Source organism: Rhinoderma darwinii, chromosome 6, assembly GCF_050947455.1.
Source record: "Rhinoderma darwinii isolate aRhiDar2 chromosome 6, aRhiDar2.hap1, whole genome shotgun sequence".
Lineage (NCBI taxonomy): Eukaryota > Metazoa > Chordata > Amphibia > Anura > Rhinodermatidae > Rhinoderma > Rhinoderma darwinii.
Window position 1 is genome coordinate 53,416,657 of NC_134692.1, and position 28,000 is coordinate 53,444,656.

The following is a 28,000-nucleotide window of genomic DNA, read 5'->3' on the forward strand; positions in this document are numbered from 1 at the left end:
ATGAAAGACATGGCAGTAGAAGCTTTCCGATGGCAACTATGGGATTTCCGAATGTTGCAGAGTCCAGAGTTTAAATTCAAAAAAGCAAAACACATCTTTGCAGGAAGATTTGTTGAGGTACAATTAGTTTTTTTTGTTGTATAAGCTTAGATAAATATGATGTTCCATTTTGCATGCCTGTATTAGTTATTAGTGTTCTCGTACTTGTCACATTGGGTTCGTGGACCCACTGGGCCGTACCGCCTTGGCGGTATGGCAGCTGGCCAACAGGGCGCAGGTTACAGTCTATAGTTCGTATAGGGTACCTGTGGCAGCTCAGACAGTAGCAAGGCAGGCTCGGCTGGGGCTAGGCAGCAGGCAGACGTCAGGCGTGGAGTAGCAGGACAGGCGTGGTATACAGCACAGCACGACTTCAGCTCAGCACGGCACTTGACCAGGATAGCACGGGATACAGGTTACAGGATACAGGTATGAGAAACACTGGGAACTGGAAAACACTAGGAGACCATTTGCATAGACAAACTAAGGGTACGACAACAACGCTCAGGCGTGGGAGGAAGGGGCTGGGCCCTTCTTATAGTCCAGGGTGCTTATGAGCTAATTAACCATAACAGTCCGGTTATGGTTAATTAGGGACCCGGCCGAGGTGAGCGGAAGTAAGCGCTGGCGTCTCCTGCGGAGGAGACTGGGGCCAGCGCTCGCAGATCCATGGCTGCGGGTGTCAGGAGGTGAGTGAGCCTGACGGCCCGCTGCCATGGGCATGACAGTACTCTTTTACTTTCAATAATATGTCTACCTTTGTCCCTAGTTTAATTATATCTATAATAAATCTATATAAGCAGTTGAGTAACTTTGCATATACATTGCATTATTGATCTTATACTGACACTAAGTTACAGCCTATATCATAGATCAGAGCTGCATTCACAATTCTGCAGGCTTCAGAGCTGAAATCTCTCAGGATTCCTTACCAACTCAATATCTGCATAGGGCTGCCTTAGTGAGAAGTGTAGTCTGGGCAGATCCAGAGTTACAGGATGTGACTCAGGAACAATGCAAGATAACAAATGAAAAAGTATTTATGTTACTAAATTTTGTATGTTGATTATATCTATATACTAGTAAAATTAGTATAACAAAAATGAACAAACATTTTAATATTAAGGGGTTGTCCATTACCGGACAACTGATGACCTATCCACCGGATAGGTCATCAGTATATGATCGGTGCGGGTCTGGTCAGCTGCTCCGGTTGCCTCCGGGCACTGGACGTCCATGCCGAAAGCAGATGGCTCCTGTCACAGAATAGCAGCTTAGGCGCAGTAGTATTCCATATATCCTGTTGATTTGAAAGCAAAGGTGCCTGTGCACACATGCTGAAAATTGGATACCTTGTTGCTTGGAGATCCGTCCTCCTGTAGTTCTATTCTGCACAGGGGAGCACGCGTGCTTGATAACCGCTATTCTATAGCGGGTGTATTCTCTACTTTCTGTGTAGTGAGATGGCGCATGTGCGGCTGCACCATCCTCACTGCACAGAGCGCATACCAGCTGCTGTAACAGAAGAAGCAGCTCCTTGCATCCTTGCATTTTGCAATGTAAGCGCTCCTCACTTGGAGGCACAGTAAACTTCGGCAGCGTACAGGGTTTGCAGGGAGCTTGAAGGAGCAGCAAGAGACTTGTGGAAATGTAGTTTCCCACAATCAAACAGTGGTCACGTGACCATGAGTGAAGGACCACCCACGCTTCAGTTAATCTCTGTTCTTCTCTACCTGTTTTAGTCATGCCATGCTTTAGTTTGTTCCATTAAAGAAAACCAAAACCAAAGTTAACACCAGTGTGAACAGTGCCTGGTATATGTTAAGATGCTTTTTATAAACAGGTCTCTGAAGAAACAATGGAGAAGGCAGTTGAATTCGACTTTCCTTTTACTACAAAAGTTCCAGTCATTTCAATTGCAATATTGTCAAGAGAAGAAAACAAATTTATCCCTGACAGATTGCTGTGGTCGGAATTCCTTCCAAAATATGCAGAGTACAGACCCAAGAGGTGAGCTACTATTACTGTTATTATCATCATTATTATTACTATTACATTGACAGATATTTTAGATATTTCACCCAATGCCTTGGACGTGTCTGACTTCTCTTTTGGGGTTCCAACTGGCTACAAAGAAATTGCCCGCTAATTAAATTAATTTTATCACTAGTCCTTCACACTGTAAGTAGGACAAATGTGTACCATTAAGTATCGTGGGATACACATTTATATCTTTACACTTTGACTCAGTTTTCTATGCCTCACATTCTTGTTCTTTTCTTATAGATTATACCCACTGTCATCGCTAAAGATATTGATTTTGGATGCAAAACTTGGTATTATCTCTATAACATTGGTAACGGAGGAAAGGCACGTTCTCCAGCTTTACACTTATAAAGCAGAAAAAGAGCTGCTCATGATGTTATGGCAAAGCATGCTGTCTGAGATGTCTTACCGCAATTCTGTACGTTTTTTATTGCGTCATTTTAAAAAAAAAAAAACAATCCTTTCGAATACGCATAAGGTTGAAGTGTAGTATATTAGTCTACTTGGGGCAAGCTTGTTACAAGGTTGAGAAGAGCTGATATTTATGCCTTAAATGAAAAGTAGGTATAGACCTATAGCAAAGATTGAAGAGAACTTTGCAAACCACATAAAGATTTACAAATCCTTTGCTGTGTTGCACTTGTTTAGCAGTTGGTGCCGAAAAAAAGGAGGAGAAAAAAAATGGGGGAGAGAAGAGTATACACGAGGGATGCATGATCAATAAAAACTTAATACATAAACCAGAGGCATAGCTATAGGTGGTACAGAGGCAGCAGTCAAGGGCGAAGCTAAAGGCTCATGGGCAACGGTAAAATAGGGCCATCCAAGTTCTCTTCATGGTTGGCGGCCCGCAGCTTTCAGCTACATCGCTGAATCTCCTAAGTAACCCATCGATGTACCACTAGGAGCCAGGGCTATTGCTATGGTCTTTTAGACATCAGGTGCACAAGCCCCAAGTCATATGCTGTATCCCACATAGACCTGAAGATGTGTGAGCAGCTCTAGAAAAGGACAGGTTTGCAGTAACTGAATTTAAACATTTGCTAAAGGCAAGCAACGATCTTAAAGTTGGTAAGGAATTGAATAATGTAAAAATAATTGTAATTATTAACCTTTATCTACATAGGGCTAGACAACTCCTTTATCATGAAATAACCAGGGCTATGACGTTAATACCCATAGAGCTCATCTTTAAATGTTTGCCTTAGCTATAATCAGGGCCGGCCTTAGGGGTGTGCGACCTGTGCCATTGCACAGGGCACATCACTCCAGCGCTGGCTCTCTTCCCCTGCTTGTGTTTCAGAAGCGCACGGGCCTGGCGACTTCTTCCCCCAAGGCCGGCGGCGCTGCTAGCAGCAGCTGTGGCTAATACAGCGGTAGCGATGCCACATTTAATAGTATCTGCATCATTAGGATGCAGATACTATTGAAAACTGTAGCAGAGCAGGGAGATATTTCCCTGCTCTGCTATCTACTAGGCCAGTGGTTCACAATCGGTGTGCCGCGGCACACTGGGGTGCCGTGAGAACCCTCCAGGCTGCTGCGAAACTCCTCTGAACCACTGCCACAGCTGTGCTTTCTCTCCTCCTCACAGCGCGAAGTGCATGTGAGGAGGAGGAGAATTTTTACAGCCCTCCTTGTAGATGGCACCCCTTCCTGTACATAGCGCCACTGTAGCTCCCTGAAAGAGCGGAATCCCCCAGTAGCCGGGGGATTCCGCTCCTGGACGGAGCGCTTGATCTCTCTGTCCATATATGGACAGTGACATCAGGGGCAACTCCTAAAGCGGAATCCCCGTTCACTGCGTTGCTGGCGCGATAGCCGGTGATTCCCCCAAACACAGGGGTGATTCTGCTCATTCAGGGAGCTACAGTGGCACTATCTACGGGGAGGGGATGCTATCTACAAGAGGGCTGTGTTGCACTACCTACAAGGGGCTGTGTTGCACTACCTGCAAGGGGCTGTGTGGCACTACCTACAAGGGGGCTGTGTGGCACTACCTACAAGGGGGCAGTATGGCACTACCTACAAGGGGGCTGTGTGGCACTACCTACAAGGGGGCTGTGTGGCACTACCTGCAAGGGGGTGTGTGGCACTACCTGCAAGGGTGTGTGTGGCACTACCTGCAAGGGTGTGTGTGGCAATACCTACGAGGGGGCTGTGTGGCACTACCTACGAGGGGGCTGTATGGCACTACCTACGAGGGGGCTGTGTGGCACTACCTACGAGGGGGCTGTATGGCACTGCCTATGAGGGGGCTTTGTGGTACTACCTACAAGGGGACAGTATGGCACTACCTACAAGAGGGCAGTGTGGCACTACCTACAGGGGGCAGTGTGGCAGTACCTACAGGGGGCGGTGTGGCACTACCTGCAGGGGACTGTGTGGCACTATCTACAGGGGGCTGTTTGGCACTAGAATACCTATCAAGACATATATAGACAATAAATCTAGAATATAAATCACCAGTAGTACAAATATAGAACTAGCCAATATATCAAAAAATATCTTTATTACAATGTATTAAAAAAAACATACATAGACCATCACACAAAATATGAAATAACATATAATAAAAATGTGGTAGTGGTATGAAGTCACAATGCATCACATTACATATACATGTGATAGGGCGGTATAGTATAAAGATATTCACAGACGCTGTACAAAAACACTTCTATAAATTACCAATACATAAATATGTAATCACTGGATAAGGGGTACAGGTGAAAAGGTGAAAAATGATCAAAGATCCAAATTCTGTGTGGCACTACCTACAGGGGGCATCTGTGAGTGGCGGGTTGATGGTCATTTTAGTAAGAGTGGCGGGCTGATGGCCATTTGACTGTGAGTTGTGGGCTGATGGTTATTTTACTGTGAGTGGTGGGTTGATGGTCTTCAAGTGGTTTCCACCACTGACCTCCAGTTAAAATTAATAGGAGGCACAAAATACCTGCGGCGCTCGTTTGGAGTGCTTTTTTGCCTGCGTCTTTGCATTGGCTTTGACGGCATAAAAAAAATGCAAAAAGAACAAAAACACGTCAAATAACGCTGTCAATTCAAAATCTGCCTTAGAAATAACGCTGTGTGAACATACCCTAAGAGTGTAGTGCTTGCTTTTAGCCATTTTCTGTCTTTCTCTAAAGAATTTTTGGTAGGGGTGCCTTGAGTCCGAAAAGGTTAGTAAACTCTGTACTGGGCTAGAGGCCGTACGGCCTGCAGCCTCTCGGGTGCAGGGACAGGATCCCAGGCCAGCGTGATGACATCACTGGATCACGCCAGTCTATGCAAGGATCCCGTCGTCGGCGTTGTGGAGCAGCACCGTTTGTCGTGGGAATGTGTCCTAGGTGAGTACAATCTTTTTTGGGGGGGGGACACTGTCTACAAGGGGAAAGTGGGAGGGCTGTATGGCACGGTCTACAAGGGGGAGGTGGGGGGCACTGTCTACAAGGGGGAGATGGGGGGCTGTATGACACTGTGTACAAGGGGGAGGAGGGGGCTGTATGGCACTGTCTACAAGAGGTAGGTGGGGGCTGTATGGCACTGTCTACAAGAGGGAGGTGGGGGTCTGTATGCCACTGTCTGTCTGTGTCCTTAATATTTAATAATATATTATAATCCCTTTATTATTATTATACTGTTTGGGAGCACTAAAGGGGCATTATACTGTGTGTGGGGCATTAAAGGGGCATTATACTGTGTGGGGGCATTATATTTTTTTTGTAGGGTATTTTTTTATGATGGGGTGGGGTGCCGAAAGATAATTTTGCATGAGATGCCATCTATCCTAAGGCCGGCCCTGGCTATAATTATATTGTCCAAGGTCTACAACCATTTTTTTTCTACAATTTATGCTTTTTGCACAATATACTTGTTAGAACGAACATTTTATTAACATTTTCTTTGATTTTCATTATTCACAGATAGATCTTAAGAAGATGCTGATACTAGTCATAAGAAGAAGGTATATTATATATTTTACAGTCTTTCTTATACAGTTTTTACAGTAAAATAAAACAGAATATAGGTCACAAAATGTTTGTCTCAAAAAGTTAGCTGAGGTAATAGGCTTCCCTATCTTACCTATTTAAATATGTCACAGAATCGATCAACTTCATTATCAAGTTGGTGAAACAGAGTGAGTACAAGCTCACAAGAATATAATAAAATAAAGAGGTTTAACCCCTTCCCGACATTTGTCGTATGGATATGCAATAGAAAGCCTGTGCTTCCCGCAAAATGCTGTATCCATACGACAAATGGATGGCACGGGCTCAGAAGTTGAGTCTGTGCCATCATCCCCGGGTGTCAGCTATATGTTACAGCTAACACTGTGCTGTAATGGCGGGGACTGAAGTTAGCTCCGATCCCCGCCATTAACCCCTTAAATGCAGCGGTCAAATGCAGACTCTATACAGCAGAGAATAGCTATGATTAAGAACTGAAAGGTTCGAAACGCGTAGGCGTTCTCTCCCGGGATTTTTAAATTTTTTGTTTTAATCTAATAAACATAAACAGTTTTGTATTTTTTCACATCATATCATGTGCTGGACCTCTAACATTTTCCTTAGAGTGCTATATAGCCCCGCCTATAGACAGTGTCACACCCAATTTGTAGATAGCGCCCCCACCTCTCCCTTTTAGATAGTGCCATACAGCCCCCTGTAGATATCGCCATAAAGCCCCCACTGTATATAGCGCTATACAGCCCCCTCCCTTGTATATAGGGCCACACAGCCCCCCTTAGTAGAAAGTGCAGCACAGCCCCCCTTAGTAGAAAGTGCCACACACAGACCCCTGTAGTTTGCACCACACTCAGCCCCCTATAGATAGAGCCACAGCCCTCCCCCTTGTAAATAGTGCCATACAGTTCCCCATGTGTATAGTGCCACACAGCTCCCCCTTGTGTATAGTGCCACACAGACCCCCTTTGTGTATAGTGCCACACGCCCCCCCCCCTTGTGTGGCACTATCTACAGGGGGCTGTGTGGCACTAGAATACCTATCAAGACATATATACACAATAAATCTAGAATATAAATCACCAAAGTGCCACAAGGCAATGGCGCATCCGAGAAATTTTTATCAGCCAGGGAGATGTCACTCAAACATGGAAAGGTTGGTTTGGAGGCAGGACTATGTGATTCTTCAGGATAGCAGCACCGCCCCATGACCCTCTAATGAGTAATTAGCATATAGTGTGCACCGTTTTAAAAGTGGACTCTAAGGCTTTTGCTGCATCTCAAAAACACATACAAGGGAATAGTTTGGAAATGTTGTCAGGTCATGTATTACCGCATGGTGGCGGTTCAAGGGCTTAAAACTACCTGACAGATTCCCATTAAATATACAATGAATTGAGAACAATTCCATCTGCCCAGCAATTTTGTTATTATAAATCTATCCTGTATAATTACAGATCCAGAACCAAGCTCTGACATATATACAGTACCACAACCAAGCTGAGTACATAAATACAGTACTACAACCAAGATTAGTACATAAATACAGCACTAGAACCAAGCTCTGACATATATACAGCACCAGAACAAAGCTCAGTACATATATACAGCACTAGAACCAAGCCCATACATATATATACAGCATCAGAACCAAGCTCAGTACATAAATACATCACTAGAACCAAGCTCAGTACATAAATACAGCACTAGAACCAAGCTCAGTACATAAATACAGCACTAGAACCAAACTCATTACATATATGCAGCACCAAAACCAATCTCATACGTATATACAGCACCAGAACCAAGCTCAGTACTTCCATACAGCATCAGAACCAAAATCAGTACATATATACAACACTAGAACAAATACAGTTAAATTTAGTGCAACCGCTGCCATATAGGTTTGTACGGTGTAAAACTACAGCTCCCAGCATGGCCCGAACAATGGTAAGGATATTCTGGGAGATGCTGTTTCACAAAAAAAATCATACCACCATCATCTCGCTGCAGATCATACAGTGACTACAGTGCTGATTAGAGGCAGAATAAACATTTACATTAAGTTACTCACCGGTGACGTCTCAGATTCTAGTTATTTTCTTCTCACTCCGGTCCAGACTTCTATGATGGATTTCTACTGGTCATGACCCATTTCTGCAGTTTTCCGCTCAGATGTCTTCAGCTTCTCTCTTTTAAAACATCTCTATAAACTAAGTTACAATTCTCAACGCCTCTAAATATAATAAAGCACCATACACTGCACCTCTAACTATAATAGTGCCATACGCTGTGTCCCTGATTATAATAGTACCATACACACAGACACCGTGCTCCCTGTAGATAGTGCCCCCATAGCCCCCTGTAGATAGTGACCCCCATAGAGCCTCTGTAGATAGTGACCTACATATGGACTCCAGAGCTGCAAGGCAATAGTGGTAACCACTGAGCCACCGTCCTGCCCTACATATAGCTTCCCCTATAGACAGTGCTCCACGTATAGCCCACCTCTGTAGATGGTCTAATATATAGCTCCCCCTGTATATAGTGCCCCACATCCCCACATAGACCCCCCTGTAGATAGTGGCCCACATATAGACCACCCCTGTATATAGTGGCCCAAATATAGACGCCCCTGTATATAGTCGCCCACATCCCCACATATAGACCACCCTGTATAAAGTGGCCCACATATAGACGACCCACCCTGTAGATAGAGCCCCCACTATGATAATGCCACTCACAGTTTTATGAGAAAAAAAAACAACTTTATATACTCACATGATCCTGTTCCCACGCAGTCCGATGGCAATGCAGACCTGCTCTCTTCTGAGCAGGTCCGCTGGAGCTGAACGAGCGTCGTCCAATGACACTGATTGGCGGGGCAGAATGACTTGCCCCGTCAATCAGCGCCTTTCAAGCACAGAAACGGCGCGATGACGTCTAGCCAATCAGCATCATTGTAAGGCGCTGAATGGTCGGGCACGTAACATGTCCGGTCATTCAGCGCTAATGCATGTATTTGGCTGTCGCTAGCACTGGGGCCCCCTCCGGTGCTAGCGACGCCTACGGACTAGAGAGGGCCTGTGTCGCCTGGCCCATACTTGTTGGAGGTTCGGCGGCGCGGGCCCCATAGTATCAGCCATAACGGCTGCTAGCGGCGCCCCCGGACATATGGGGGGCGTGTCGGCTGGCGGCACGGGCCCCCTCAAGCCGCGGTAGTTACGCCACTGGAAGCAACAATACGAACAATACATTTACACATTGTGACAGACTTATTTAGACTGGCATTTCATATGCAAGTCTTAATCCAGCCTTCACTGGAGTAAAATGCGCCAAATTTATTAACGCCGAATAATAAATGTGCACAATTTTGGCTGTCCATGCTCCAGACATTGAAATCTGTGCTACAGTTTAAACAAGTTTCTGCTGTAAATTTTAGTGAATCGGTCACTGCGTTGGTGGCCCGTGTCCTGGCTAACTGCTCACTTTTTTGGCACTTTTGAAAGTGTTAAGAGAAGCCACAACTTTTAGTGCTAATACGGCAAAATTAGCGACACAGAGGTAAAAACATTAATAAATTTCCCCCACTCTATATATACAGTACACACATGATATAATAAAAGTAAGAAGATCCTGTCGAAAAGTAATGTATAGGCTATGTAATTTTAGGTAAAGTTGTGTGATCCAGGAAGTAGAGCCAGAGCAGTGTGGTTCTAAATTAAAACATGGTCAAAAGCCAAAAATATGCACGAGAAAAATCTCACAATCCTCTATCTTATAACTAATAGAAAATGGTGTTTCTGCGGTCACGTGACCATCCCGGTGGGGTGTTTTCAGTGGGTTGGGCCAAATAAGGACACTCTTCAGGTTTTTTTTTTACAGATGTTGAGAAAATTAATGGCACTAAAAAAACTGACAAACTGAAGGCTATCTCAGAAATAACTGGTGCAAACTGATGCAAAATTGATTGCTTTACGGACTGAACCTGGACGAGTTCACATCTACGTCTGAGGCTCCATTAGGGGCCTCCGTAGCAGATCTGGCCTAGAATACCCGAAACACGGGCACCCCAACAGAAACCCGACAGGACCCATAAAGTCAATGGGTTCCATCAGCCACCGATTTTGTCCGTGGTGGAACGGAACCAGCGCTTCCCGCTTTTCACATGTTCTGCATCTCTGACGGAGCAGAACATGGAATGGCGAATGCTGGTTTGTACGCAGCCTTAGTTGTAAACTGTGGTTCTCCAGGAAAAAAAAAATTAATATGTTTACATCAGCGTTTAATCACATTTGTGTCTGAGTGCGTTCAGTTTGTTAGTTTTTTACATCCGTATGGCATCAGTTGTCATCAGTAATCATTAACAAGAGCGAGACGAGACGGGTGGGGCACAGTTTTAACTTCTGCAGAGATCAAAAAGGTAGTAAGGACAAGAAGAGGAAGCTCCATTTCCTGTCCTCTCCTGTCCTATGTCCTCTTCCTCTCATGTGCTGTGTCCCCCTTCTCTCCTGTGTCCCCCTCCTCTCTTGTTCTGTCCTGTGTCTCCCTTCTCTCCTGTCCTGTGGCTCCCTTCTCTCCTGTCCTGTGTCCTCCTCCTGTCTTGTGCTCCTGTGATCAGTGTCGGACTGGGATTCCTTGGGCCCACCAGAGGAGATGATTCTGAGGGCCCACTCCATCTATATAGAACATTACATGTCCACTTTTAATTTCGTCATAATCCTTGTTGTTATCATTGTACACATAGGTTATATCATTAATAAGGGCTAATATGTTTTTTGTGAATCATCCCATAAGAAATAGACCCTAGTGGCAAGTGATAGGATCCAAAGAGTTCAAAATGGGGTTGTCTTCTGCTGGACCTTTAAGACCCATTATTGTGTTAGAGCCTGGGCCCACTGGAGGATTCTCTGGTTCTCTGGTGGGCCAGTCCGACCCTGGCTGTGTCCCCCTCCTGTCCTCTGCTGTGTCACCCTCCTGTCCTGTGTCCCCCTCCTGTCCTTTGTCCCCTCCTCTCCTGAGTCTCACTCCTGTCCTGGGCTGTGTCCACCTCCTGTCCTGTTTCCCCCTCATGAACTGTGTTGTGCCCCCCTCCTGTACTGTGCTGTGTCACCCTCCTGTGCTGTGTCCCCCTCCCGTACTGTGCTGCATCCCCCTCCCGTGCTGTGTCCCCCTCCTGTACTGTGCTGTGTCCCTCTCCTGTACTGTGCTGTGCCCCCCTCCTGTCCTGTGCTGTGTCCCACTCTTCTCATGTGTTGTGTCCCTCTCTTGTTTGCCCCTCGTTGCCGATGCTCTGGCCTGGGATTCTGATCCTAGAGGGAATCCCTGACGTCATTGTCCATATATGGAAAGTGAGGTAAGGAGCTCCTCCTGGAACGGAATCCCCGGCCAAAGCGTTGCCGACACTCTGGTCGTGGATTCCGCTCCTAGAGGGAACCCTGGACCTCACTGTCTATATATGGACAGTGACATCAGGGGCTCCTCCTGTTGCGGAATTCCCGTCCACAGTGTGGTTGATGCTCTGGATGCTGATCCTGCCCCTAGAGGGAGTCCCAATGGCTACAGGGGGGTAGCGCTATCTACAGGGGGTGTGGCACTATCTTTAAAGGGGGTGTGACACTATCTACATGGGCAGTGTGGCACTATTTACATGGGACACTGTGTTGCTATCTACATGGGCACTGTGTGTGGCACTATCTTTGTGGGTACTGGCACAAGGGGCTGCTATGGGGGCATTATACTGTATTGGGGTATCTGTGTGGGCATTATAATTTATAGGGGCATTATGTTGTATGGGGGAAGCTATGGGGCATTATGCTGTATGAGGAGATTTGTTTGGGCAGTATACTGCATGGTGGCATCTGTGGGCATTATACTGTTTGTGGCAGCTAAGGCATCATTATACTGTATGGGGGCAGCTAAGATTGCATTATACTGTATGGGGGCAGCTATGGGGCATTATACTGTATGGGGGCAGCTATGGGGCATTATACTGTATAAGGGCAGCTAAGGGGGCATTATACTATATGGTGGCAGCTACAGGGGCATTATATTGTATGGGGCAGGCTATAGGGACATTATACTGTATGGGACAGCTGTGGGGGTATTATAGTATACGGTGGCAGCTAAGGGGGCATTATACTGTATGGGGGAAGCTATGGGGGCATGATACTGCATGGGGGAATCTATAGAGGCATTCTACTGTATGGGGCAGCTGTGGGGGCATTATAGTGTTTGGGGCAGCTATGAGGGCAATATACTGTATGAGGGCAACTATGGGGGCATTATACTGTATAGGTCAGCTATGGGGGTATTTTGCTGTATGGGGCAGATATGGGGGCATTATAATGTATGGGGCATGTGTTGACATTATACTGTATGGGGCAGCTATTGGGGCATTATACTGTATGGGGGCAGCTATGGGGCATTATATTGTATGGGGCATCTGTGTGGACATTATACTGTATAGGGACAGCTATGGGGCATTATACTGTATAGGTCAGATATGGGGGCATTATGCTGTATGGGGCAGCTATGGGGGCATTATACTCTATGGGCCATCTGTGTGGACATTATAATGTATGGGGGCATTAAACGGTATGGGGCAGCTATGGGGCATTATGCTGTATGGGGCATTTGTGCGGACATTCTGGGGGCAGCTATGGGGCCATTATACTGCATGGGGCAGCTGTGGGGGCATTATGCTGTATGGGGGCAGCTATGGGGCATTATACTGCATGGGGGCATCTGTGTGGGCATTATACTGCATGGGGGCATCTGTGTGGGCATTGTATTGTATGGGGGCATTATACTGTGTGGGTGCATCTATGGGGGCATTATACTGTATGTTGGCAGCTAGATGGCATTATACTGTGTGGGGGGCAGCTATTTAGCATTATACTGTGTGGGAGCATGATATTGTGTGGGCTGAATCGGGTGTGTATGGGTGGAGATTAGAGGCATGGCTTAAAAGGAAAAAAAATTGGCAGTTGCCCCTCTTTGCGATACTTGAAAGTTGGGAGGTCTGTCCTCTCCTGTGTGCCCCTCCTATCCTGTCCTGGTTCCCCCACGTGTCATGTCTCTCTCTCCTGTGCTGTTTCCTCCTCCGGTCCTGTGCTGTGCCCCACTCCTGTCCTGTGCTGTGTCCTACTTTTCTATGTCCCCCTCCTGTTCTGTGTCCCCATCCTGTTCTATGCCCCCCTCCTGTCCTGTGTCCCCATCCTGTTCTATGCCCCCCTCCTGTCCTGTGCCCCCACCTGTCCTGTTTCCCCCTCCTGTCCTGTTCTATGTGCCCTCTCCTCTCCTGTGTTCCTCTCCTATCCTGTCCTGTGTCCCCCTCCTGTCCTGTTTCCCCCTACTGTACTTTCCTTGTGTCCCTCTTTACCCCTTGTCTTGTGCTGTGTCCTTTTCAACTGTCCTGTATCCCCTCCTATCCTGTGTCCCCTCCTATCCTGTGTCCGCTCCTGTCCTGTGTCCCCCCTTCTGTCCTGTATCCCCAACCTGTCCTTTGTGGCCTCCTGTCCTGCGTCCCCCTGCGGTCTTGGTCTCCCTTCTGTCCTGTATTGTGTTTCCCTCATGTCCTGTGTCCCTCTTTTCTTCTGTCCTGTGTCCCCCTCCTGTCCTGTGTCCCCCTCCTGTCCTGTGTCCCAATCCTATCATGTGTCTGCCTCCTATCCTGTGTCTGCCTCCTATCCTGTGTCTGCCTCCTATCCTGTTCTATGTCCCCCTCTTATTCAGTTCTGTGTCCCCCTTCTGTCCTCTGTCCTGTGCTGTGTTCCCCTTTTATTCTGTCCTGTATGCCCCTACTGTCCTGTATCCCCCTCCTGTCCTGTTTTCCCCTCCTGTCCTGTGCTGTATCCCCCTCCTGACCTGTGTCCTCCTCCTCTCCTGTGTCTCTCTCCTGTCCTGTGCTGTGTCCCCATCCTGTCCTTTATCCCCCTCCTGTCCTGTGTCCCCATCCTGTCCTGTTTCCCCATCCTGTGTTGTCTGCCCCCTCCTCTCCTGTGTCTCTCTCCTGTCCTGTGCTGTGTCCCCATCCTGTCCTTTATCCCCCTCCTGTCCTGTGTCCCCATCCTGTCCTGTTTCCCCATCCTGGTTTGTCTGCCCCCTCCTCTCCTGTGTCTCTCTCCTGTCCTGTGCTGTGTCCCCATCCTGTCCTTTATCCCCCTCCTGTCCTGTGTCCCCATCCTGTCCTGTTTCCCCATCCTGTGTTGTCTGCCCCCTCCTCTCCTGTGTCTCTCTCCTGTCCTGTGCTGTGTCCCCATCCTGTCCTTTATCCCCCTCCTGTCCTGTGTCCCCATCCTGTCCTGTTTCCCCATCCTGGTTTGTCTGCCCCCTCCTCTCCTGTGTCTCTCTCCTGTCCTGTGCTGTGTCCCCATCCTGTCCTTTATCCCCCTCCTGTCCTGTGTCCCCATCCTGTCCTGTTTCCCCATCCTGTGTTGTCTGCCCCCTCCTATCCTGTGTCCCCCTTTTCTTCTGTCCTGTCCCCCTCATGTCCTGTGCTTTGTCCCCCTTATCTCCTTTGTCCCCCACCTGTCTTGTGTCCCCTCCTGTCCCGTGTCAACCCTGCTGTCCTGTGTCCCCCTCCTGTACTGTTTCTCCCTCCTCTCCTGAGGCCCCCTCCTGACCAAGTTTTAGACAATTGTGGGAAAATGCTGCAAAGTAGGAATGATTTCAAATATAGAAGTGATCATAGTTTTTTTTAATCAATTAATAAAAAACAAAATGAATAAACAAAAGAAAAATCAAATCCAAATTTGGTGTGATCACCCTTTGCCTTCAAAACAGCCTCAATTCTCCTGGGTACACTTGCACAAAGTCATGGATTTTGTAGGATTATAGTCAGGTGTATGATCATCATTTTCATATGTAGGTTGAAACATAGTCATTAACCCCTTAACGACCAAGGACGAAAATGAACGTCATGGTCGGCTGCTAGTTCCCGCACCATGACGTTCATTTTCGTCCGCATTTCAAACTGTCACTCTGTGTAAACACAGAGTGACAGACCCGCGCTGACAGCTGTCCTAGACAGCTGAGACATCAGCCTCGCCGGACAGCGGACCATCGCCGCTGCTTTCGGCAGTTAACCCCTTAAGTGCGGCGACGGATTGCCGTCGCCGCATTTAAGTGGTTTGAAGCACATCGGCAGCCCCCACGAAGTGATCGTGGGGGCTACCGATGCTTGTCACGGCAGTCGGAGGTCAGATAATGACCTCCGGGTTGCCATGTACGGAAGCCTCGGAGGAACAGCCTCCGGCCGTTCCTCCTCTGCTTCCTGTCAGTGTGACAGTCACGTCACAATGACAGTTAGAGTACATTACACTACGTGTGTAGTGTAATGTACTCTAGCAGCGATCAAAGCTGCAAGACTAAGTGTCCCCTAGTGGGACAAGTTAAAAAAGTAATAAAAATGTTTTAAAAAAAAGTGTAAAAATAAAAGTTAGAAGTTCTATAAACACTAAATGCTTTTTTTCCTATAATAAGACTTTTATTATAGAAAAAAAATGAACACGTTAAAAAAGTACACATATTTGGTATCACCGCGTTCGTAACGACCCCAACTATAAAACTATAATGTTATTTTTCCCGCACGATGAACACCCCCAAAAAAAATCAATAAAAAACTACGACAGAATCGCAATTTTTTTGGTCACCACCGCTCCCTAAATAAAGAATAAAAAGTGATCAAAAAGTCGCATGTACCCAAAAATAGTACCAATAAAAACTTCTATCCGTCCCGCAAAAAACAAGCCCTTACACTGCTTTTTTGACTAAAAAATAAAAAAATGATGTCTCTCAGAATATGGTGACAAAGAATTTTTTTTTTTTTTATAAATAAGTCATTTTATTGTGCAAACGCTAAAAAAAAGGACCAAACCTATATACATCTGGTATCGCCGTAATCGTACCGACCCGCAGAATAAAGTAAAAATGTCATTTATAGCATACGGTGAGCGCCGCAAAAAGAAAACCTAAAAAACGGTGTCAGAATTCCTGTTTTTTGCTCAGGATTGCAAAAAAATTGAATAAAAAGTGATCAAAAAAAATGGCATGTACCCCAAAATGGTACCAATGAAAACGACAGATTGTCCCGCAACAAATAAGCCCTCACGCAGCTCCGGTGGTGAAAAAATAAAAAAGTTCTGGCTTTCAGAATATGGCGATGCAAAATGTGCAGTGTCCAAAAGCGGATAAGATCGGGCGCCATTTATCAGTGCGACACCGGCCACATATCTATGAATTATTATTTATTTACCGCATTATAATACCCTCTTATTATGCCCTGATGTTCTCCGCACAGATTACACATGCCCCCACATTATAAACTGAAATACCAGCGAAACCCAAAACAGAAAAACTACCAAGCAAAATCTGCGCTCCAAAAGCAAAATGGCGCTCCCTCCCTTCTGAGCCCTGCAGTGTGCCCAAGCAGCAGTTTGCGCCCACACATATATGGCGTCGCTATACTTGAGAGAACCCGCTTAACGTTTTATGAGGTATTTGTCTTCTGTGGCACAAACTGGGCACAACATATTATGCACTAAAATGGCGTATCAGTGGAAAATTGCAATTTTCACTTTGAACCATCCGCTGCGCATTAACCCCTTTGCGCACTATGACTTAATTGCCCGTCATGATGTGGCGGTTGATGTATGGAGCCGGCTCACGTACTGAGCCCGCTCCATACGCTGCGGGTGTCGGCTGTGTATTACAGCAGGCCCCCTCGGTACTAACGGACAGGAACAGCGATCGCTCTGTTACAGAAGCCTGTAAGAATAACAATATACTGCAATACATTAGTATTGCAGTATATTGTACCAGTGATCCAATGATCGCTGGATCAAGTCCCCTAAGGGGATTGATTAATAAAATGTGTAGAAGAATTATAGTTATTAGTAGTGAGAATTTATTTTTTTAAAGTTAAAAAAACAAAACACCTTTTCGCATTTTTCTTCTAAAGTAATGTAAAAAAATGAACAAAATTGGTATCGCTACGTCCGTAAAAGTCCGAACTATTACAATATACCATTATTTAATTTGCACAGTGAACACCTTAAAAAAATGTAATAATTGAAACCGCCAAAATCGCTATTTATTTATTTTTGTCACCTTCGCTCTAAAAAAAAAATGTACTACAACTTTTGAATCACTTTTTATGTACCAAAAAATGGTACCAATAAAAACTGCAGCTCCTCCCGCAAGAAATAAGCCCTCACACCGCTCTATTGATGGAAAAATAAAAAAGTTATGGCTCTTGGAAAGCGGGGAGTGAAAATCTAAAATATGAAAGCAAAAAATGGATCAGTCCTGAAAGGGTTAATTCCTTTCTAATGAAAAAACTTTTGACCACATGTGGGGTATTTCCGTACTCGGGAGAAATTGCTTTATAAAAAATGGTTGTTTTTTTTCCTCCTTTATCCCTTGTGAAAATGAGAAAATGCAACATTTTAGTGGAAAAAATGTTGATATTAATTTTCGCGCCCTAATTCCAATAAACTCTGCAAAAGACCCGTTCGGTGTAAATGCTCACTATACCCCTAGAAAAATTCCTTGAAGGTTTTTCCAAAATGGGGTCACTTTTGGTGGGTTTCCACTGTTTTGGTCCCTCCAGTGCATTGCAAATGCGACATGGCACCGAAAACCATTCCAGCAAAATCATAAATCCAAATGGCGCTCCTTCCCTTCTGAGCCCTGCTGTGGGTCCAAACAGCAGTTTATTACCACATATGGGGTATTCTCGTAATCGGGAGACATTGCTTTACAAATGTTGGGGTGCATTTTCTTCGTTATTCCTTGTAAATAATAAAAATTTCTATGTTGTTTCAGAAAAAAAGTACATTTTAATTTTCACAGATTAATTCCAATATATTTAGCGAAAAACCTGTGTGGTCAAAATGCTAACTATACCCCTAGATAAATACCTTAAGGGGTCTAGTTTTCGAAATGGGGTTGTTTATGGGCAGTTTCTAGCGTTCTGGCAGCTCAAAGCTTCTCCAAATGTACAGTGGGGCCTAAAACATTTTCAAGCAAAATATGAGTCCTGAAAGCCTCCGGGTGCTCCCTTCCTTTGGGGCCCTGCCGTGTGTCCAAACAACGCATTAGGGCCACAATGTGGGTATTTTTGAAAACAGGAGAAAGAGGGTGATATATTTTGTGGTGTGTTTCTTCATTTTCATGTTCGCTTTACAAAGAAATCGGTCTTCAAACAAATACTTTTATGAAAAAAGTGAAATTATTATTTTTTTCACCTGATATGCATTAAATTTAGCAAAGAACTGTGGGGTCAAAATAATTACTATACCCCTAAATAAATACCTTATGGGGTCTAGTTTTCTAAATGGGGTAGTTTATGGGGAGTTTCTATCGTTCTCGCAGCTCAAAACCTCTCCAAATGTACAGTGGGGCCTAAAACATTTTCAAGCAAAATATGAGTCCTGAAAGCCTCCGGGCGTTCCCTTCCTTTTGGGTCCTGCCGTGTGTCCAGGCAGCGCATTAGGGCCACAATGTGGGTATTTTTGAAAACAGGAGAAAGAGGGTGATAGATTTTGGGGTGTGTTTCTTCATTTTGATGTTCGCTTTACAAAGAAATCGGTCTTCAAACTAATACTTTTATGAAAAAAGTGAAATTATTTTTTTTTTCACCTGCTATGCATTAAATTTAGCAAAAAACTGTGGGGTCAAAATACTCTCTACACCCCTAAATAATTACGTTATGGGGTCTAGTTTTCTAAATGGGGTCGTTTATGGGGAGTTTCTATCGTTCTGGCAGCTCAAAGCCTCTCCAAATGTACAGTGGGGCCTAAAACATTTTCAAGCAAAATAGGAGTCCTGAAAGCCTCCGGGTGCTCCCTTCCTTTTGGGTCCTGCCGTGTGTCTAGGCAGCGCATTAGGGCCACAATGTGGGTATTTTTGAAAACAGGAGAAACAGGGTGATAGATTTTGGGGTGTGTTTCTTCATTCTCATGGTCGCTTTACAAAGAAATTGGTCTTCAAACTGATACTTTTATGAAAAAAAGTGAAATTATTTTTTTTTTCACCTGCTATGTATTAAATTTAGCAAAAAACTGTGGGGTCAAAATACTTACTATACCCTTAGGTAAATACCTTAAGGGGTCTAGTTTTCTAAATGGGGTCATTTGTGGGGGTTTCCATCACTCAGACCTATGAGCCTCTGAAAACCTGGCTTGGTGCAGGAAAACAAAATGTACTTCAAAATTTATAAAATTATTATTCAATTTGTAAGTCCTCTAAATTGCTGAAAATTTATTTTATTTTTTCAAAAGTGCTGCCAAAATAGAGTAAAGAGATAGAAATATATATTTCATTAAAAAAATTGTACAGTATGTGTGTACATATGTAACATTGCAGTTAAAAATAGGGGAAAATGGTAATTTTTACAAAATTTCTTCCATTTTTTTATTAATTTCCGCAAATCGTATCAGTCTACTTTTACCACTAAAATAAAGTACAACATGTGACGAAAAAACAATGTCAGAATTACTTGGATATTCAAAACTTTCACAGAGTTATTCTCTGATAAAGTCAGACATACCAGATTTGACAAATCTGGCTTGGTCATTAAGGTGCAAACATGCCCGGTCATTAAGGGGTTAACAGCTGTGTAGGAGGCTTCAAACTGGGTGAGGATCAGCCAAACTCTTAGGGCAGATTCACACGAACGTTGTGTTTTTGCGCGCGCAAACAACGCAGCGTTTTGCGAGCGCAAAAACCATTTGACAGCTGCGTGTGTCATGCGTGTCTGATGCGCGGCTGCGTGATTTTCGCGCAGCCGGCATCATAGAGATGAGGCTTGTCAACGCCCGTCACTGTCCAAGGTGCTGAAAGAGCTAAATCTTTCAGCACCCTCGACAGTGAATGCCGAACACAACAGCGAAAAACCTGTAAAAAAAAAAGATAAAGTTCCTACTTACCGAGAACTTCCCGGCCGTTGCCTTGGTGACGCGTCCTTGGTGACGCGTCCTTGGTGACGCGCCTCTCTTGACATCGGGCCCCACCTCCCTGGATGACGCAGCAGTCCAAGTGACCGCTGCAGCCTGTGATTGGCTGCAGCCTGTGCTTGGCCTGTGATTGGCTGGAGCTGTCACTTGAACTGAAGTGTCATCCCGGGAGGTCGGACTGCAGGAAGGAGACAGGAGTAATCGGTAAGTTAGAACTTCGGGTTTTTTTACAGGTTAATGTATTTTGGGATCGCAAGTCACTGTCCATGGTGCTGAAACAGTTTAACTCTTTCAGCACCATGGACAGTGACTATCTCCTGACGTCGCGTACCGATAATTTTTTTGCCGGGATCGGCCAAAACGAGTTTGGCAGAACCCGGTGAAGTTCGGTACGCTTGTCCGGCTTCGCTCATCGCAAAGACACTCCGTTTGGATGTTCGGAAACAGAAAAGCACGTGGTGCTTTTCGGTTTTCATTCATCCTTTTCACTGCTGTTGCGCGAATCACGCTCGTCCCACGGAAGTGCTTCCGTGTGGTGCGCGTGATTTTCACGCACCCATTGACTTCAATGGGTGCGTGATGCGCGAAATACGCAGAGTTATTGAACCTGTCGCGCTTTTTGCGCAGCAGACAAACGCTGCGCAAAAAGCACGGACTGTCTGTACTGCCCCATAGACTTGTATTGGTCCATGCGTGCCGCGTGAAAACCACGCGGCCCGCACGGACCGAATACACGCTCGTGTGAATCCCCCCTTATACAAAGGTGAGGAATACAGTTTCATGTCACAGGTCCACCATGTCAAGACTAAACACAGCAACAAGGCAAAGATTTCAAAGCAGACTGTGGTTCCAAGATGTGCTGTTCAAGCTCCTTTAAAGAAGCACAAAGAAACGGACAACGTATTTTTTTTTGTGAACCAGCTTAAAAAAATACAAAACTTTTGTGTTAGGGCCTGTTCACATCACCGTTCGCTTCCGTTCCGGGGTTCCGTCTGAGGTTTCCGTCGGATGAACCCCGCAACGGAAAGAGAAAGTGACAGCACAGCTTCCGTTTCCGTCACCATTAGTGCAGTCGACTACGCTATTGATTCCGTCTGAAAACCAGCCGGAATGGTGACGAACGGAAACCATTAGCGATGTTTCCGTCACCATTGAGATCAATCGTGACTGAAACGGAAGCTGTGCTGCCACTTTCACTTTCCGTTGCGGGGTTCACCCGCTGGAAACCTCAGACGGAACCCCGGAACGGAAGCGAACGGTGATGTGAACAGGCCCTAACACAAAAGTTTTGTATTTTTTTAAGCTGGTTCACAAAAAAAAAAAAAAATCCAAATTCTACTGGACCAATTGCCTATTTAGAGACAGGCAGCAGCTCCAGGAGCGACATCATAACGGTAGGAACACACTAGGCGGATATGCTGAGTAAAACTACACAGCTTATCCGCCCCGGTAGCCGCAGGGAATTCTGCCAGCAAAACCGCACCAAATAGTGGCGCAGGTTTTGTGAGGCATGTCCGCTGCGGGAATCCTGCAGGGAAAAAAAAGTTTAGACTTGCCCCGGCCGTATTTTAGGTGACGCGTCTCTCTCTTCTGAACGTAGCCCCGCCTCCTGGGATGACGCTGTAGACCATGGGATGAAACGTCATGACAGGATGCCGGGCTGGTGCTAAGAATAGAGGATCGCGTCACCAGGACTACGACCGGGGTAAGTATAAACTTTTTTATAAATTTAAAAAAGTACCTTTTTTTTTTCTCATTTGTGATTTTTGCGGCAGAACCGCAGCATTTCCGCAACAGAGGAGCAGCGATCCCACAGCATAAATTGACATGCTGCGGCTTAAAAAGCCACACTGCAGGTCACATTGTTTTTGCAACGTGTGGATGAGATTTGTTTAAATCTCATCCACTCGGCTGCGACTGTAATACGCTGCGGATTTTCCACAATAAAATGTGTTGCATAAAATCCGCAGTGTTCATGCGTAGTGTGTTCATACCCTAAGGCCGGATTTACACAAGCGTGTGCTTTTTGCGCATGCAAAAGGTCCATAACAGCTCAGTGTGGCAGCAGCGTATGATGCGTGGATGCGTGATTTTCGCGCAGCCGCCATCATTATGACACTCTGTTTGTATGTTTGTAGCACGTGGTGCTTTTCTGTTTTCATTCATAGTTTATACTGCTGCGGAAGTGCTGGGCGTGATTTTCACGCACCCATTGACTTCAATGGGTGCGTGATGCGCGAACAATGCACAAATATAGGACATGTCGTGAGTTTTACGCAGCGGACACACGCTACGTAAAAATCACTGACAGTCTGAACGGCCCCATAGAATAACATAGGTCCGTGCGAGGTGCGTGAAAATCACGCGCGTTGCACGGACGTATTACACGTTCGTCTGAATAAGCCCTAACAATAAGGCCCAGTTCACAGAGTTTCACCAAACAACTTCCAAAACCGCCTCCCATTGATTTAATCTGAAATCAATGGGAGCCAGTCGCGGAAAAAAGGAAAAGCAGCACGTCCTTTCTTGCCGCGGTTCCGCCTCTGACCTCCCATCGAAATCAATGGGAGGCAGAAAATTCATTTTTCGCTGCATTTTTTGTCTGCTGTCCTCAATCGCCGCGGGAAAAAACGCGGCAAGATAGTGTGGGCATGTCAAAATCTGCCTCAAAATTTTGTGCGCGGTTCCAGGCAGTCGCGGGTACCCGGGCGGGCGGTCATAGGTACGTGCGGTCGCTGGTACGCGCTCGTGGACGCATGCGCGGTCTGTTGCGGGTGCGCGCTCGCGGACGCTCGCAAGTGCGCACGCGCGGGAGTTTGCGGGTGAGCGCGATCGGTCACGCGGGCAGTGTTTGACGGTCCCCATGACGAGAGGGGGGGCCCCGCAGATCACGACATTCTTTTGGTGAAAAAAAACGAGCCCCATTGCAGGGGCCTGTTTTTTTTCTACCAAAGGCAAGTCGCGGCAGTTGCCGGGCCCCCCTTTCAATTAGGTTTGGCCGGGCCCCTCACATCAGTACCCCTAATACCCCCCTGATGGCGGCCCTGGGTAGCATGATATAGTGCTGGACGGAGTACCGTTAACAGGCGGTGCCACGGTAGGGGGGCCCAGAAAATGTAGCTGTATGGGGCCCTGAAATTCCTGATGGCGGCCCTGACAGTATATAGTGATATAATATGTGTGCGTAGTATATAGCAGTATTATATGTATGCACAGCATATAGCAGTATTATATGTATTTACAGCATATAGCCGTATCGTATGTGTTTACGGCATATAGAAATATTTGTGGGTACAGTATATAGCAGTATTATATATGAGTACAGAATATAGCGATATTATATGTGTGTTAGATATATAGATATATGTGAGTACAGTATATAACGATATTACTGTATATGCTAGTACAGTATATAACAGTATTATATATCTGAACAGTATATAGCGATATTATGTGTGTAGAGTATATAACAATATTATGTGTGTACAGTATATATCAGAATTATATGGGAGTACAATATACAGAAATATATATGAGTATAGCGATATTATATGTGGGTACAGTATACAGCAGTATTATATGTACTGTACTAAGTTAGTATGTGAGGGGTACCAAAAGAAAAATCCTACACAGGGCGCCATCTAGCCCATGGCCAGCCCTGAAAGTAGTGCATGCTGCTGTCGGTCCCTGCGGAAAGTCGAACATGTGAATTGGCCCATTGACTTTAATGTGTCAGTGTTCAGTCTGTATGATGTCTGTTCTGCACACGGACAGCACACAGATGTGAACAACACTCATCTAATTAAACTCTCACCCTGAGGTCGGATTCACACGAGCGTGTGCGTTTTACGCACGCAAAAAATGTGGCGTTTTGTTTGTGCAAAAGGTACTTAACAGCTCCGTGTGTCATCACCATATGATGCGTGGCTGCGTGATTTTCGCGCAGCCGCCATCATTATGACACTCTGTTTGTATGTTTGTAAACAGAAAACGCGCCTCGCACGGACCTATGTTAGTCAATGGGGCCGTTCAGACAGTCCGTGATTTTCACGCAGCAGGTGTTCGCTGCGTAAAACTCACGACATGTCCTATATTTGTGCGTTTTTCGCGCATCACGCACCCATTGAAGTCAATGCGCAACAGCAGTACAAACTATGAATGAAAACAGAAAAGCACCACGTGCTTTTCTGTTTACAAACATAGTGTCATAATGATGGCGGCTGCGCGAAAATCCCGTGCTGCTGACACACGGAGCTGTTATGTACCTTTTGTGCGCGCAAAACGCACACGCTCGTGTGAATCCGACCTAAGAGAGATTACTGTTCTTGTTGCTGCCAAATGAAACACATCTACATTGTCATTCACAGAACATTGAAGCAAAGGTTTGAAGGACTATTACACCAAGACAGAATCAGTGATGAAAGATTCCTAATAAGAAGAGGTAAATCTGACCATGTAAAGCCTATTTAAGAATGATGTTAGTTTTCACTAAAAAGGGTAGTCCGATATTAGAAAATTAATGTGTTTTTTTTTTTGCATAATAAAAGTTACGCAATTTTCCAATATACTCTGTATTAATTCCCCATTGTTTTGAAGATCTCTGCTTGTTGTTACTCAGTAGGAACCTTTGCGGTTAGGAGCCTGTTCACATTAAGGCCTCATGCACTCTTCCATCACTGTTTTCTCGTCCGTTTTTGACGGATCCGTGTGTCCGTTTGGTATCCGTGTGTACTCAGTGTCTGTTCCGGGTTTCTGTTTTAAACGGACGTTGTGCTTCCGTTTCGCTTCTGTGTTTCCGTTAAGAAAACGGAAGGTATTGAACTTTACTTGAACTTGTCACATGTCCCAGTCTGTGAACTTTGGCACGCCCGGCCGTTTCTAGGGCAACGGATCCATCAAAAACGGACGGCACACGGAACCTTCTGTGTGCCGTCCGTTTTTTTGACGGACCCATTGACTTCTATGGGCCCCACAGTCACAGAATCACTGACCAAATTAGGACATGCTCTACTCATGCCCACTTCAGTTTTTTCCTTCAGGGTGCTATCCGTTTCTGTCACTGATAGCACCCTGAATCCATTAATTTCAATGGGCCCATGCACACTTCCGTTATTTTGACTAATCCGTTGTTCCGTTCGATCAAAAGTAGAGCATGTCCTACTTTGGTCAATGATTCCGTGACCGTGGGGCCCATATTAATAACAACAGCCTTACCCATAGCAGCAAAAGGAGATAGTGGTCAATAATCGCTCTACCACATAGACCCCCTTTAACTCATGACCCTTTGTTTACAAGACAGCTACTCTAACCACTGAGCTATGAAGAAGACATAGACATGGAGTCAATGTGGTAGAGCGATTATTGACCAGTATCTCCTTTTGCTGCTATGGGTTAGGCCTCATTTACACGAGCGTGTGCGTTTTGCGCACGCAAAAAAACGCGGCGTTTTGCATGTGCAAAAGGCACTTAACAGCTCCGTGTGTCATCAGCGTATGATGCGCGGTTGCGAGATTTTCTCGCAGCCGCCATCATTATGACACTCCGTTTGGATGTATGTAAACAGAAAAGCACGTGGTGCTTTTCTGTTTACATTCAGAGTTTGACAGCTGTTGCGCGAATCACGCAGTTCGCAACGAAGTGCTTCCGTGCGGCATGCGTGGTTTTCACGCACCCATTGACTTCAATGCGAACAGCGCACAAAGATAGGACATGTCGTGAGGTTTTTTTTCAGTGCGAACAGCGCACAAAGATAGGACATGTCGTGAGGTTTTTTTTCAGCGGACTCACGCTGAGCAAAACTCACGGACTGTCTGCATGCCCCCATAGACTAATATAGGTGCGTACGACACGCGTGAAAAGCACGCGCGTCGCACGCACGTACGTATATCACGCTCGTGTAAATCAGGCCTAAGGCTGTTGTTATTAATGATATATTTATGTACTGACATCTTTTCCCATTCCCCCTCTCCATAGTCGACTATGCTATTGATTCCGTCAAAACAACGGAACCCTTGCACAACTGAGACAAACGGAAACCATTGGCACCGGATATGTCACCATTGCAATCAACGGTGATGGAAACAGAAACCTATGGTTTCCGTTTGTGTCAGTCAGGGCTCTATTCTGATGAAATGGATATGTGAACGAAGCTTAAGTCAATGGGTTTCATTAGCTGCCGGCGGTGTGTGCTTTACAACGGAACCGCTGCTTCCGTTATTCTCTTGTTCTGCTCCTCTCACAGAACAGAACGGAATGTCACAACGCAGGTGTGACCATAGCCTTAGTCTTCAGTGTGAAAAACAATGTAACGTTCTGTAAAAAAATAACATGCAACAATGTCTAAAATGTTTCTGTAACAAGAGATCGCATCTGTTGGGCAGAAGTCTTTTCCAATGCCTGATTGGCATCTTAGGTGTATTTTCCTTGTAGTAGAGAAGGAGAGTCGTGCGAGGCAGTGGTAAGTACATAATACTGTGTGGCTGATAATTTTATAGTATCCCTTTGTACAACACTACAGTAGCTAAAAGCCAAGTGCTGAATTTAGCATAGCTCTCGGTTATGGAGGATTGGATACATGTTAATTTCAATAGGGGTGATGCAAATCTGCTTTTAAAGGGGTGATCTAATCAAGACAACCCTTTTTTCATGCCGGCACAGCAACTAGGTTACCACCATGTGTCCGACTTAAAAAAACCTGTGGTGATCAGCTGTTCTTCTGAGCTATATGAGACTGATCATAGATTTTTTTTCTCCCAGAAGGGGGTCTTTAACAGGGGCATATGGAAAGGATTTGTGTTACTCAGACAACCCCCTTTAAGGGGTTCTTCATGATTAGATTAGATCTCCATTTAAGTAAATGGGGCTGAACTGCAGTACCACACACACACCCTATGGACAGACACAGTTTTATTTCAGGATAAAAAGCAGATGCTTTTTTGTAATCAGGGACAATTACTTTAAGTGCAGCTGAAATAAAGGGTATGTGCACACGATAGCTGGCTTTTATGTCTGAAAAGACAGACTGTTTTCAGGAGAAAACAGCTGCCTCGTTTCAGACGTAAATGCTCCTCCTCGCATTTTGCGAGGCTTCTCTGACAGCCGTAAATTTTGAGCTGTGCTTCATTGACTTCAATGAAGAATGGCTCAAATTACGTCTGAAAGACGTCTCAGACGCGTAAATTACAGGTCGTCTGCACAGTACGTCGGCAAACCCATTCAAATGAATGGGCAGATGTTTGCCGACGTATTGTAGCCCTATTTTCAGGCGTAAAACGAGGCATAATACGCCTCGTTTACGCCTGAAAATTGGCCGTGTGAACCCAGCCAAACACTTACAAAGTCATATCACAGGGTTTCAGTAGCAGCAGGGGCCCCATGATCATGTTGTCTCTGGGGGACCCAAAATATGAATATTCGAAATGTTAATGATTTTTATAATGAACAATTTATTTTTTTTGTGAATTGAATACTAATCTAAAGATTTCTTACTATTATTATCTTAAATTCAGAACCAAGAAAAAACGTATTCAGACAGATAAGAGCATATGCCTCTACATTAATTCTACATTGGGATCTAGGCTGTGTCTTAGAAAGAGGACTGCTGAAAGCTCAAACTGAACACATTTACTGAGGTTCCATAAGATTTTGAAGGTATTCAAGAACGGTGTGAATAAAGTCCTTTTCTAGTTTGTAATTTTTAGTTGGTTAACATATGTACGAGGGTGAGTAAAAAATTATCCGCACTCCGGTTATATTAAAACTTCTGTTGGCCCCACTGTCTTATCAGCGCTTTCCGTACGAGGTCACTGTCTCCCTGTCTCCCTAGTCACTGCTGTGCAAGTTTGAACTTGTTACGTCTGTTTATTTCTGACTGCGGTGTGAGAAACAATGTCTGCCCCACTTGTGATTTGCAAGAAAGTAGAGAAGCGTGCAGTGATTCGTTTATTGTGGACTGAGGGTGTCTGGTGCCGATATTTATCGAAGACTTTGTGC

At 45.3% G+C, this 28,000-nt stretch overlaps 1 protein-coding gene across 1 annotated transcript; it reads left to right on the forward strand.

The window, feature by feature from the left end:
* LOC142656584 (uncharacterized) lies at positions 1-27,724 on the forward strand. The gene is made up of 6 exons (XM_075831515.1): positions 1-117; positions 1,883-2,049; positions 2,326-2,503; positions 6,009-6,049; positions 24,376-24,449; positions 27,517-27,724. The coding sequence occupies exons 1-6, from the start codon at positions 1-3 to the stop codon at positions 27,636-27,638; spliced, it is 699 nt and encodes a 232-aa protein (XP_075687630.1). The 3' UTR covers positions 27,639-27,724.
* The last annotated feature ends 276 nt before the right edge of the window (positions 27,725-28,000 follow it).

Excerpts from the sequence above, each read along its gene's own strand:
- LOC142656584 (XM_075831515.1), top strand. The coding sequence starts at position 1 with ATGAAAGACATGGCAGTAGAAGCTTTCCGATGGCAACTATGGGATTTC. Across the intron at positions 2,050-2,325 it reads GCAGAGTACAGACCCAAGAG|ATTATACCCACTGTCATCGC; the intron begins GTGAGCTACTAT and ends CTTTTCTTATAG. Across the intron at positions 2,504-6,008 it reads AGATGTCTTACCGCAATTCT|ATAGATCTTAAGAAGATGCT; the intron begins GTACGTTTTTTA and ends CATTATTCACAG.